Source organism: Salminus brasiliensis, chromosome 19, assembly GCF_030463535.1.
Source record: "Salminus brasiliensis chromosome 19, fSalBra1.hap2, whole genome shotgun sequence".
NCBI classification, from domain to species: Eukaryota; Metazoa; Chordata; class Actinopteri; order Characiformes; family Bryconidae; genus Salminus; species Salminus brasiliensis.
Genome location: NC_132896.1, coordinates 33,001,683 through 33,014,130, shown reverse-complemented (window position 1 = coordinate 33,014,130; position 12,448 = coordinate 33,001,683). Strand labels below are relative to the sequence as shown.

The 12,448-nt window shown below is 49.2% G+C and overlaps 1 protein-coding gene across 1 annotated transcript; it reads left to right on the top strand.

Annotated features, from left to right (window-relative positions):
- The first annotated feature begins 1,416 nt into the window (after positions 1 to 1,416).
- pcdh18b (protocadherin 18b) lies at positions 1,417 to 11,150 on the top strand. Its single transcript, XM_072663201.1, has 5 exons — positions 1,417 to 2,439; positions 2,886 to 4,349; positions 4,996 to 5,084; positions 6,062 to 6,222; positions 8,832 to 11,150. Exons 1-5 carry the CDS (start codon positions 1,417 to 1,419, stop codon positions 9,584 to 9,586), a joined length of 3,492 nt encoding a protein of 1,163 aa, XP_072519302.1. The 3' UTR covers positions 9,587 to 11,150.
- The last annotated feature ends 1,298 nt before the right edge of the window (positions 11,151 to 12,448 follow it).

Genomic DNA, 12,448 nt, shown 5'->3' with positions numbered 1-12,448 from the left:
AGATGGAGCTCCACCATCCTTCCATCATTCCAGAGAACACAGTTCCCCCACTGCTCCACAGCTCCTCAATGCTGGGGGGCTTTATACCCCTCTATAAGCCCACGCCTGGCATTATTAGGCAGCATGGTGCCAATAGGTTCATGCTTACTTGCTCCTGCAGAGAGTCCTATTCTATTGGCAGGACTTCTCTACAAGGACTAGACGAGCTGTGCCAGCAACGGCTGAGTGCATTCATTAGAAAGGGTGTCCAGAAGTATTTGGACATAATATGAATACAATCTTGTCTACAGGTTCTTATATAGCTTTTGGCTCGATATAGAACCATGAGAACCGGTTGGATGCTTAGACTGTCCTAGGGCTGGTTGAGTGGTTCTACATATGCAATGGAGAATAAAGGGTTCCACTATGGTTCTACTCAGAGAACCCTAAAGGCTTGGCACCGAGCTTACACACTAGCCCCAAGTGAACTTACTGCTCACAACACATGAGCTGCTGTATGAGTGTGTGTGTGTGCGTGTGTGTGTGTGTGTGCGTGTGTGTGTGTGTGTGTGTGTGCGCGCGCGCAGCTGCTGCCGTATGATGGAAAGTTTCCTTTAAAGAAATTTGAGTCGCAGTTTATTGTTGTAGCTGAGTTTCAGCTCCACCCCAATCACTGATCCCTCTCTCTCTCTCTCTCTCTCTCTCTCTCTCTCTCTCTCTCTGTCTCTCTCTCTCTCTCTCTCTCTCTCTCTCTCTCTCTCTCTCTGTCTCTCTCTCTCTCTCTCTCTCTCTCTGTCTCTCTCTCTCTGTCTCTCTCTCTCTTTTGTCTGGACAGCCGTGTGCCGAGGTGGGGCATGTGCGTGTGTGTGTGTGTGTGTGTGTAGAAGGGGGCAGTCCTGCTTTTTGGAGGAAGTAGGGGGTTGTGTGCGTGTGTGTGTGTTTGTGCGCGCGCGCGCGTGCGTGTGTGTGTGAGCTGCAGTCTCGGAGCTCAGGGGCCAGTCAGTCTGCTCAGAGTCACACGGAGCGCGCACACACACTCCGCGCCGCTGCGCCTCTCTCCCACACACTCACACACACACACACATACACATTCACTCTCTCCCTCTCTTTCTCTCGCTCGCGCAGTGCTACAGCAAGCCGTGTGTGTGCGCGTGTGTGCGTGTGTGTGTCCGCAGCCCGTGAATGGAAGTCCCAGCGCCTTCTCGAGGGATCTAAACACCAACGCTCCGGCGCTCTGCTGCTGCACTCTTCATCATCCTCATCCTCACCATCTTCATCCGCGGACACGCGCAGGAGCGGCTGCACCGGAGGATTTAATTGCAAACATGCGCGCGCTTTAAGGAGACCAAGTTTCGACCCAGCCAGCCCCGTCAGCAGCGTTGGGATTACTGCGAGCGCGAGGGCTCGTTGTGTGTTTGTGTGTGTCCGCGCGCGAACATGACCGGCGCCGCTACCGCCGCTGCGCTCCTGCTGTGCGCCGCTCTACTGCCCCTGCCCCGTCTGGTCGCGCCGTCCGCGCCAGGGAAGCTCGTGCGCTACCGCGTGCTGGAGGAGCAGCGCGTAGGCACGGTGATCGGAAGGCTGCTCGAGGACGCCGCGAGCGCGCTCTCTGGTCTGCCCAGTTCGGTGTCGCCGCGCTTTCGCGCAATGGACGGCGCGGGCACGCCGCTGCTCTCCGTGCGCGAGGAGGACGGCGAGATCAGCGTGGCCTCACGCATCGACCGGGAGGCGCTGTGCGCGCAGCAGCCCAACTGCACCGTGGAGCTGGACGTGGCCACCCTGCCCACCGAACACCTGCGGCTGTTCCGCGTGCGCGTGGACGTGCTGGACGTCAACGACCATGCGCCGCGGTTCGCGCGCGCCGTCGTGCCGGTGGAGATCTCCGAGAGCGCCGCGGTGGGCACGCGCGTGCCGCTGGACGGCGCCTTGGACCCGGACGTCGGCGAGAACGCGCTGCGCTCGTACTCGCTGGCGCGCAGCGACCACTTTCGGCTGGAGGTGCGCGCGCGCGCCGACGGCTCGCGCCGCGCCGAGCTGGTGGTGGCGCGCGAGCTCGACCGGGAAGCGCGCGCCGCGCACGAGCTCCAGCTGACGGCGGCGGACGCGGGAGCGCCCCCGCGCACCGGCTCCACGCTGCTGCGCATTCGCGTCCTCGACTCCAACGACAACAGCCCGGCCTTCGAACAGCAGGCGTACGCTGTGAGCGTGCCCGAGAGCGCGCCCCCGGGCACTCTGCTCGTGGACCTGAACGCCACCGACCCGGATGAAGGAAGCAACGGCAAAGTGGTGTACTCCTTTGGCCCACACGTGCCACAGAAGATCCTGGACACCTTCCGCATCGACCCAGAGACCGGACATCTGACGCTGGTCAAGAAGCTGGACTACGAGGCTTCCTCATCCTACGAAATCGACGTCCAGGCTCAGGACATGGGGCCCAACTCTGTGCCAGGCCACTGCAAGGTAAGTCCAGTTAACTGCTATTGCCTGTAGAGGATAGGTGGCGCTATAGCGCTCTTTCTTTTCCCAATACCGATATCCTAAGTGTTGGGTATCGGTAGATCCCGAAAAGTCTTCTGTAGAACCTAATGAGCCTTAGAATGAACTGAACTTCACAGTAGGCCATGATGCTCAAACCTCCAGGTAGGCCCAATACCAAGACGGGCGCTAGCCATGGATTTTGGGCCCCATGAATAGATATTACACTGGGCCCCATACATTTTTAGGGCCACTGTCAGTCACAGGCCCTTAGAATCGTCTTAATCGCCCCATACATCACCCTAAACTTCATTGGCACATTTATGGTGCTTCACAAATCATGGTTCCTCAGTCAGAGAAGCTAAAGCCCATCCCAAAACCCAGTATCTCCAACTTCTTCAACTAACGTGCATTCTGCATCTCACCCGCAGGTCGTGGTCAAGGTGGCAGACGTGAACGACAACAAGCCGAGGATCAGTGTCAACCTCATGAGCCAGGGCAAGGAGGAGGTGGCCTACGTTTCCGAAGCAGCACCGGTGGACACCTTCGTGGCTCTGGTGCGAGTGGACGACAGCGACTCAGGCCCCAATGGCGAGGTCTCCTGCCGGCTCCATGGGCACGGCCACTTTCGGCTGCAGAAGACATACGAGAACAACTACGTGATCCTGACCAATGTCTCACTGGACCGCGAGAAGCGCTCCGAGTACAGCCTGACGGTCATCGCAGAGGACCGCGGCTCACCGAGCCTGTCTGCGGTGAAGCACTTCACGGTGCAGGTGCAGGACGAGAACGACAACCCGCCGCGCTTCGAGAAGGGCCGCTATGAGATCTTTAAGTCCGAAAACAACTCTCCTGGTGCCTACCTCACCACGGTGGTGGCCGACGATCCAGACCTGGGTGCCAACGGCCAGGTGACCTATTCCATTGTGGAGAGCCAGATCCAAGGGAGCTCCATCTCCACCTATGTGACCATAGATCCATCCAACGGCGCCATATACGCTCTGAGAAGCTTCGACCGCGAGGAGGTGGCCCGGCTGACCTTCACTGTGCAGGCACAAGATGGAGGAGGTGGAGCCTCTCTGATCAGCAACACCACTGTGGTCATCACCGTGCTGGACGAGAACGATAACCCTCCAGTCATCGTTTCGCCACTGCTCAGCAACCGCACTGCCGAAGTGCCACTGTGGAGGCGGGCAGAGCCAGGGCACCTGGTCACAATCGTCAAGGCAACTGACCGGGACTCTGGGGCCAACGGTGAACTTACCTGCTCCATCATAGGTGGCAACGAAGAAGGACTGTTCCTCATGGACCCACGGAGGTGCGAACTGAGAACCAACGGCAGCATGGAGGCCTCGTCGCGGGACGCTTTCGACCTGGCCATTCTGGTGCAGGACCGGGGCACGACCGCCCGGCTTTCCGCCCGCGCCGTCCTCCACCTCATACTGCGCGACCACCCTGAGTCCTACCCTCTCGTGCCCCTCCCTGACGGCACAGGGCAGACCCCCCTGGACATCTCCACCATCGTCATCATCTCTCTCGGTGCCATCTGCGGCGTGCTGCTGGTGGTCATGGTGGCGTTCGCCACGCGCTGCTCTTCACGAGACCAGAAGGACCCGCGCCACTCGTACAACTGCAGGGTAGCCGAGTCCACCTACCAGAACCACCCCAAGAAACCGTCCCGGCAGATCCACAAAGGCGACATCACCCTAGTGCCCACCGTGAACGGGACGCTGCCTGTGAGGGCGCATCCTCGTTCGCCGTCCGCCTCGCCTGCGCCAGAGAGCCGGCAGACCCACCACAGCCGCCAGTCGCTCAACAGCCTCGTCACCATCTCGTCCAATCATGTGCCGGAGAACTTTGCCCTGGAGCTCGCTCACGCCACCCCTCCTGTGGAGGTAAGAGAGAGAAGTGTATGTGTCACGATCTTGTTTCAGAGTTTCCTTGTACGTGCGTTAATATTATATACTATGCTACAGACGTACAGTGTTCATAAGGCAAAATGACACCTACAGTAAATACCAATGGCCTGTATATATATATATATATATATATATATATATATATATATATATATATATATATATATATGTATGTATGTGTGTATATCTATGTATCTATATGTATATATATATATTAAAGTGTGTCATGTAGCTTTATGAACACTACCCTTCAGTACCCCTATATTATACTATATACTAGAATATATACTATATCTATGTATACATGAACTTGCACTATATCTTGATGACTTTTGAGATATGACTTCACTGAATGCCTTTATCTTATGAGTATACATCATTATACATTTTTATTTGTACATGCACAGAGTGTTTTTTTCCATCCATATGCCCATCCATATTCAGCATGACCCCCCTCATTCATACCCCACCCCCACCTACCCCCACATCCCCACCCCAACCCATTTGCTGCCTTGCTGTCTGGTCCATCATTATTCATTTTTTGTTTCCATTTTTCCTTTCCTTTGCCCCCCCCCCCCCCCCCTTTCCCTCCCTCTTTTTTTTCTTTCCTGTTCGGCTATAGCAAGTCTCACAGCTTCTGTCCATACTTCATCAGGGCCAGTACCAACCCAGACCCAGTTTCCGTGGCAACAAATACACTCGGAGCTACAGGTAACCAATCGCATTTCAGCCTGTCGTGCTTATAGTGGCCTCCCACAGGAGGTCCTGAGTTCTAGATCGAGGGGTTAGGGCGCTCCTCTGAGAGTCTGAGGATGGGGTGGGAGGGGGGGGTTGGGGGGGTGATGGGATGGGGTGGGGTGGGAAGTTAAGGTGCAGAAAGTGTATGACAGCCTCTTCCATCTTGTTACTGGGAGGAGAGCCCATCTCCTTATGCAGCTGTCTGCTTCGTATGAATTGATTTATGGCCCCCCGCTTACTTACGGAGCTCCAATTGAACTGAAAAATGATATGCAGGTACACACTCCTGCATTAGGCTGGTCGTGGAGAAGTGGTCGAAGAGTGGTGGCAGAACTTGGAAAATGCCAGCTGGCCTTTACTGCATGTTGTGAGCATTACATGACCATAAATAATTCATTAATAATTAATATTGGAAATTTGAAGTCCTGCTACATTACCCATCTACTTATACAGTTAACAGTTCAGACATGCAAAGTTTTCTACTACAACCGCCACTCCAGGCCTTAAATGCACTATATGTCCAAAAGTTTGTGGACACCCCTTCGAATTAATGGATAAATCTGCACCATGCCTAAAGCCAGGCATGGGCTAGAGGGGTATAAAGCCCCCCAGCATTGAGCTGTGGAGCTGTGGGAGAACTGTGTTCTCTGGAGTGATGGATGGTGGAGCTCCATCATGACCCTTCTTTCCAGAGACAGTTACTCCAATATAAGCGGGATGAACTATTTTTAATAGCCTTGATTTTAGAAGAAACAATGAATGAGCAGGTGTCCCAATACCTTTGTCCATATATTGTATAAGGCTTCTTCGGAGAACCACATATGTATTTGGTTTGTACAGTTTTACAGCTAAAAGAACATGCGTCGAAATCTCCCTCACTCTCTGTCTCTCTCTCTCTCTCTCTCTCTCTCTCTCTCTCTCTCTCTCTATCCCTCTCTCTCCCTCTGCAGGTATGCTTTGAATGAGATGGATAAGTTCAGCCTGAAGGACAGTGGCCGAGGGGACAGTGAGGCTGGAGATAGCGACTGTGAGATGGGCAGGGAGTCTCCTCTGCTGGGAGAAGGTTTCAGCGAGCTCTTTACTCCTGATGGACAGCACAGACTACACCCTGGTAAGCAGGAGTGTGTGTGTGTGTGTGTGTGTGTGTGAATGTGTGTGATGTCTTCATCGTCATTCGAGCAGAGTCCTCCTCTGGCCTTGATGTCCGCCTCATGTTTTCTGAATGTTTCCTTAAAGTGGTCCAAATCAGGACCTCCCAGTCCTGGTCCTGGAGATCTGCCAGCCTGCAGAATTTAGCTCCAACCCTAACAATTAGACCCAGGTGTGCTGGATCTGAACTCTGCAGGGAGGTAGAGCTGCAGGACCAGCATGGGACGCCCAATGGGAGACAGTTACTCCAACAAAAGGTTAACCAGCATAAACTACTTTGATTGTGGATAGAACAATAAATAAGCAGGTGTCCAAATATTTTTTTTTGTCCATACTCTGTATATACATAAAAAATATACAAGATATCGACCCCCACTGACGTGGGCTAGGTAGATTCCAGGTGAGCATGGGCTCTGAGTGGGTTTGTACATGTATCCCACTCTCACTGGGACCCAGTTGGACTTCCAACCTTCTCAATCTCACATGAATCCCATCTAAGCCCTGAATGCAGTATACAGCCCAGATGGGGACCATGCTTAACCCTTCCAGGTCCCATCATTGGCCCTGATGGGCATCTGTTATATGTGAGGCCATATCTCTGAGCTCACCGAATTCAACGGTCATAGATCACGGTTTCCTGGCTGGTTTCGGCCTGTAGGGGGCAGCGGACTCAGTTCTCAGATGCTGAAATAAGTCCGTTGTCGATCTGCTGTCTTCAATTGCACCCGATTTTCGACATGGTTTGCAGCTTGTGTTGCAGTGAACTTGTAGGCCATGCTAGCGTGCTGCAGGCGCTCCGTGCACATGCGCAGTAGTCTATCCCATCAGGCTAGTGGCCGCAGTAAATGCGCGAACTCTTAGGCCGTGTTTTTGAGTGGTTTCCGCACATACACATCCAATACAGCTGCTAAACATCTGTGTATGCATCTGTGTAGACAGCCACTCCTGTAGATGGACGGTGCACCTTCTTATTTTTCGTAAGGTCTATCTCAACCGCCGTCCAGCAGCCGTAGCTCACAGAGATCACCGCCAGCTATTAGATGAATGCATGGTTTTCACGATAAAGACATCGCTATGCACCTATCTACCATCTTTCATATTTCTGAAGCGAAGGCCTTCATGCCGTACACAGAGATGGTTTCTTTTTAAGATAAAGCCTGGAACCCATTGCCAAAGCTCTTATCTTATTATTGCGATTGTGTGTGTGTGTGTGTGTGTGTGTGAATGATCAGAGCATTTTTTGATGGAAAAATAGGAGCCTTGATCTGAAACACAATTATTGGTGCGTCTCGATTAGCGGAGTGAGGAGGGGATGGGGGTTCAGGCCTTTGAAAAGCTGCAACCCCCCCCCCCCCCCCCCTTTCCTTTTCTGTAAATCAGCTAGTTTAATCTTTCATTCTCTCCTTTCATCAGCGAGCGCACCAAATCAATGCCTTGCCGAGGCTCTGTTTTGCAAATGCTCCAGATTTAGTTTTTATTAGCTGTAAGATGTATTATAAATGGCCCTTTCAAAGCTAATGGGCCCATAATGAAGTCCCTGGGACATGAGTGAGCAATGGCGTACATGTTTAATGAAGGCTATAAGTTGGCATATTTGATTTGTATTATATATTCTTTAGAAGGGGGCGATGGGCAGAACGAGAGAGAGAGAGAAAGAGAGAGGAGAGAAAGAAAGAGAGAGAGTGGGAGAGCTTTTATTCTGTTGTTCAGCGGTGAATAGACTTATTTGAATGGTTAAGAGGCTGAATTAATTTGGTGTTCCAGGTTTTTACGCATTTTCTGCCAGTGAGTGCACTCACGGAATTAAATGGAGTTCAGAGGCGGTGGAAAAACATGTTGCATTAGCTATTATCTGAATCATTCTTTCCCCTCAAAAAGCCTTGAGAGGAAAATGGCACTGGAGTGTTGCGAGACTCACACAGAGGCAGCCGTGTTCATGCAAGACTTTTGCCAAAATTGCCATTAAAAAACATCACAGCCACCTTTTGTTTTGATGGTTCCTCATGGCTTATCTATAAAAGCTCAAATTATTAAGGAACTATCTGTCTGTGTCTCTTAACCCAGATGACATGCCCATGTGTAGCCCTGTATGGGTAGCCCGACTGGGAACCAGAAAGACCTGGAGGGGTTAAGCATGGTCCCCATCTGGGCTGTATACTGCATTCAGGGCTTAGATGGGACTCATGTGAGATTGAGAACGTTAGAAGCCCAACTGGGTCCCAGTGAGAGTGGGAAACATGTAGAAACCCACTCAGAGCCCATGCTCACCTGGAATCCACCTAGCCCACGTCAGTGGGGGTCGATATCTAATATATTTTTTAGTGTATTATTTAAAAAAAGTATTTGGACACCTGCACATTTTCCGTTCCTTCCACAATCAAGGTAGTTTATCCTGGTTATCCTTTTGTTGGAGTAACTGTCTCTGCTGTCCAGAGAAGACAAGGCTTTCTATTAGAATTTGGAGGAGAATTGCTATGAGGATTTGATTGTATTCAGTGACGAGAGTGTTAGTGAGGTCAGGATGAAATACAGACTTGCTCTAATCTTTGAATCTTCTCTTTCCATCTGCAGCGATGAAGCTGTGTACAGAAGAATGCAGAGTCCTGGGTCACTCCGACCAGTGCTGGATGCCCCCTCTGCCCTCCCCGGCTTCGTCCGATTACCGTAGCAACCTGTACATCCCCGGTGAAGACCCCCAGCAGAGCCCGGCAGCCCCAGAGGACCCCCAGTCTGGGGAGTCCACCCTGAGGAAGAAGAGCTTCTCCACCTTCGGCAAGGAGAGCGAGGAGGAGGGGCAAGAAGAAGGCGAAGCGGAGAAAGCGGAGGACCTGTGTGGGACCACCTCGTTGCTGTCCGAAATGAACAGCGTCTTTCAGAGGCTCCTCCCCTCCTCCATGGACTCTTACATGGAGGTCGGTGAGACAGGGGCTGCTTCCGCCTGCCCGGCCGGACTGGGGTCCCTGGAAAGGAGAAAAGGTCACCTGCCAGGTAAACCTAGCCCCTCCTCCTACCAGCAGGGTGTGGCCGCCTGGGCCGCCAACACGCACTTCCAGAACCCTGGCCACAGCCACGCCCCGGCCAGCCACATGACCGCCCTGGTGGCGCCTCTTCCCGCGCCCCTGCCCACACCAGTGCAGGTGTCGAGCTCCTGTTCGAAGTGGCTGCCGGCCATGGAGGAGATCCCAGAGAACCACGAGGAAGACGAGCTGGAGTCCGTGCTAGGGCACCTGCAGGGCAAACGCTGCGACAGCCGCAGCGAAATCATGGACGCCAGCGAACTCGTGGCGGAGATCAATAAACTCCTGCAGGACGTTCGGCAGAGCTAGACCACTCGGACCACTAGGGGGCGTATCTCTTATTGAGGATTCTCAGTGAAGCTAGATGACTTACACTGCCTTCACGTTGTCGTGGGATGGTCCTGTTTTCCGTTTACGTACTCGTATTTATGAAGTATTTGCATTCAAGTACTTTGTATGTCGTGAACATGGTTAGCTAGGTGGCTAGCTCGATTTACTTTGGTATGACCTTATCGATGGTTTCTCATCTTGTACGATGTGTTTAGTGTGACCAGCTGTTACGGAGATGTCTACAAGCTAAATAAGAGTGGGCCGATGTGGTAGAAATAGTATGTCACGATGTTTGAGTGTGACGTTTTCACGGAAACACGATATTTATTGCGATATTTTGACACGCAGACAAAATGCACCAGTAACTGCCATCCATTCTTAGTACAGTGATACTTATTCAGAATTTGCTGCACCATCCGAATAAACAGGGCTAATTACATAATTTGTCACGAAACGTGTCATCGTATTAAGGCATATCGAGATAAAATTTATCACGATACGATAAAATACTGCCGTGTTGCCCTATACAACTCTATAGCACTCTACACAGCCTTTTCTGGACTGGTAAAGTGCTAAAGAAAAGTATAAGGATCTCCAACCAGCGACCCACAAACCCCGTTACCGCTACCACAAACAAAGACGAAGGGATGAAGCCCAAACGTTACAAGTCAGAAACTCTGGGACCAAAACGTCTATGTTTTCACTCGTATTTATGAAGGGAGGTTCCTGTGCATCTTAAAGGTCAGGAACTCGTGTTTATGCTATTTCTAATAGCACATTAAGGCAGCATTAAGCCCAAAGTAAGGACCGCCCAGTAAAAAATATCTGTTACCTCTTGGGGTTTGAAGGTATCTGGTTAAAGAGGGTACAAATCCTGCTAGCAGAAAAACTCTCTGAGAGGAAAAAGAACGTAAAGTAATAAATAAATAAAAATGCCATTTTTATTATTATTATTATTATTATTATTATTATTATTCTAGGGATGAGGAGTATTTAAAAAAAAAATATATATATATATATATTATAATTTAAATAAAAACATCAAAGACCTGCAATTGTCGTTAAAGTTGCGTTTCTGAACGTTAGGTGTTTTGTGAATGCTAATTATCCAAATAATGTATGAAATTCCTGTTTCTATTTTATTTTTGTTTGTTTGTTTGTTTTTGTACACAGTGTACACAATGTGAGTGTATTTATCTTTGTATTTTAAAAATACAATTTGTAGTCTTTATATTTATATAAAAAAAGAAGCCAGTGTACATACATTTAAGCAATCAGATTTCTATTTTTATATTTTGAACATTTTGCATGTTGGAAAAATAATCAAGGCCAACATGCCTGTGTAAATAGTCCTATTTATGAAGAAATCCTCTTTTTATGTTATTGTTACACATTATATATTCGAAGTATATTGAGAACGTTGTGTTATGGGGAGGGGAGCATGTTGGGGGTTTTGCTATTTATAATTGTGTATTCTTTATGTATTACGTGTCGAGCTTTGTTTCTGTTCAATGGATGGGAAATAAAAATGTTGGATCTGTCATGGCTGACCCCTGTCTTGTTTAGAATAAGAGCATCCTCCTACAACTAAGGTGTGTTTGCTTGTATGTGTATAAGTGTGTGTGTGTGTGTGTGTGTGTGTGTGTGTGTGTGTGTGTGTATTTGAGGCATTGTGTGACTGAGGGGAGCTCAGAAGCTCTTCTAGTTGTGGAAAGTTGACTTGGGGAATAAATGGAGAGCTGTTTTCAGAGCACTGATATTTTTGACCCTCGCAGTATGAGCACCCCCTGCTGGCCACATTAAAGAAGTGTCTCCTATATTGGCTCAGTTCAGAGAATGAAAAACAAAAAACAGGTAAAAAAAGGAAATAAAAAAGGAGAGGAAGAGTTTAATGCACAGAAAAATAGACTGCAGTATATCTGTATTCATACATTAGCAAAGTTAGCGTAAATGATTTTCTGTCAGTGTGATGGTTGGGTTGAACGTGGAGAGGGAAAATCATCAGGATCAGAGCCCTCTAGAGACAGAAAGGCAGAATAACACTAATTACATCTCTCCCACACATTGTGTGTATATATACACACACCAGTCAGTCATAATTAGTTTAGTACCACAGGTACAGTGAAAAACACTGATAATCTACAGTGGCTACATCTGTCAACAGTCAGTTCTTGAAGATAAAGAAGGTGTTAAGGAAGGGAAAATGGACAAGCGTAAGAATCTGAGACACTTTGACAGGAACCAAACTGTGAGGTACTAGACGACTGGGTCAGAACATCCCCAAAACATCAGGCAGGTCTTGTTTTGAGGTGTTCCCGGGATGCAGCGGTCATTACCTACCAAAAGTGGAGCAAGGAAGGACAGCTGGTGAACCTGCCATTGGATCCACTGAGGTCCTACCCACCTTACAACTTACATGACTTAAATGATCTGCTGATAACATAAGGCCTTATGTAGACTTATAGAAAATACCCCCAGATATTTTTAATAGGATCTAGAAGATGTGGTTTTACAAGCCTGTTTACCACCCTGTTATTGTATTACCACCCTGTTATTGCCCGAAATGAAACACTCTAGCTTGTAAATTGTTCTGCATAGCACTAAAACAGTTCTGGAAAAGGGTAAAGAGTCAAACAACCCATTTTCAGTACTTTGGAAAAAAAATAAAAAAAAAATATATATATATATATATATATATTTTTTTTATTTTATTTTAATTTTTTTTAGAACTTTTCAGAACTGTGTTTTAGTGTTATGCAGAACAATTTACAAGCTAGAGTGTTTCATTTCGGGCAATAACAGGGTGGTAATACAATAACAGGGTGGTAAACTGTAAAATCA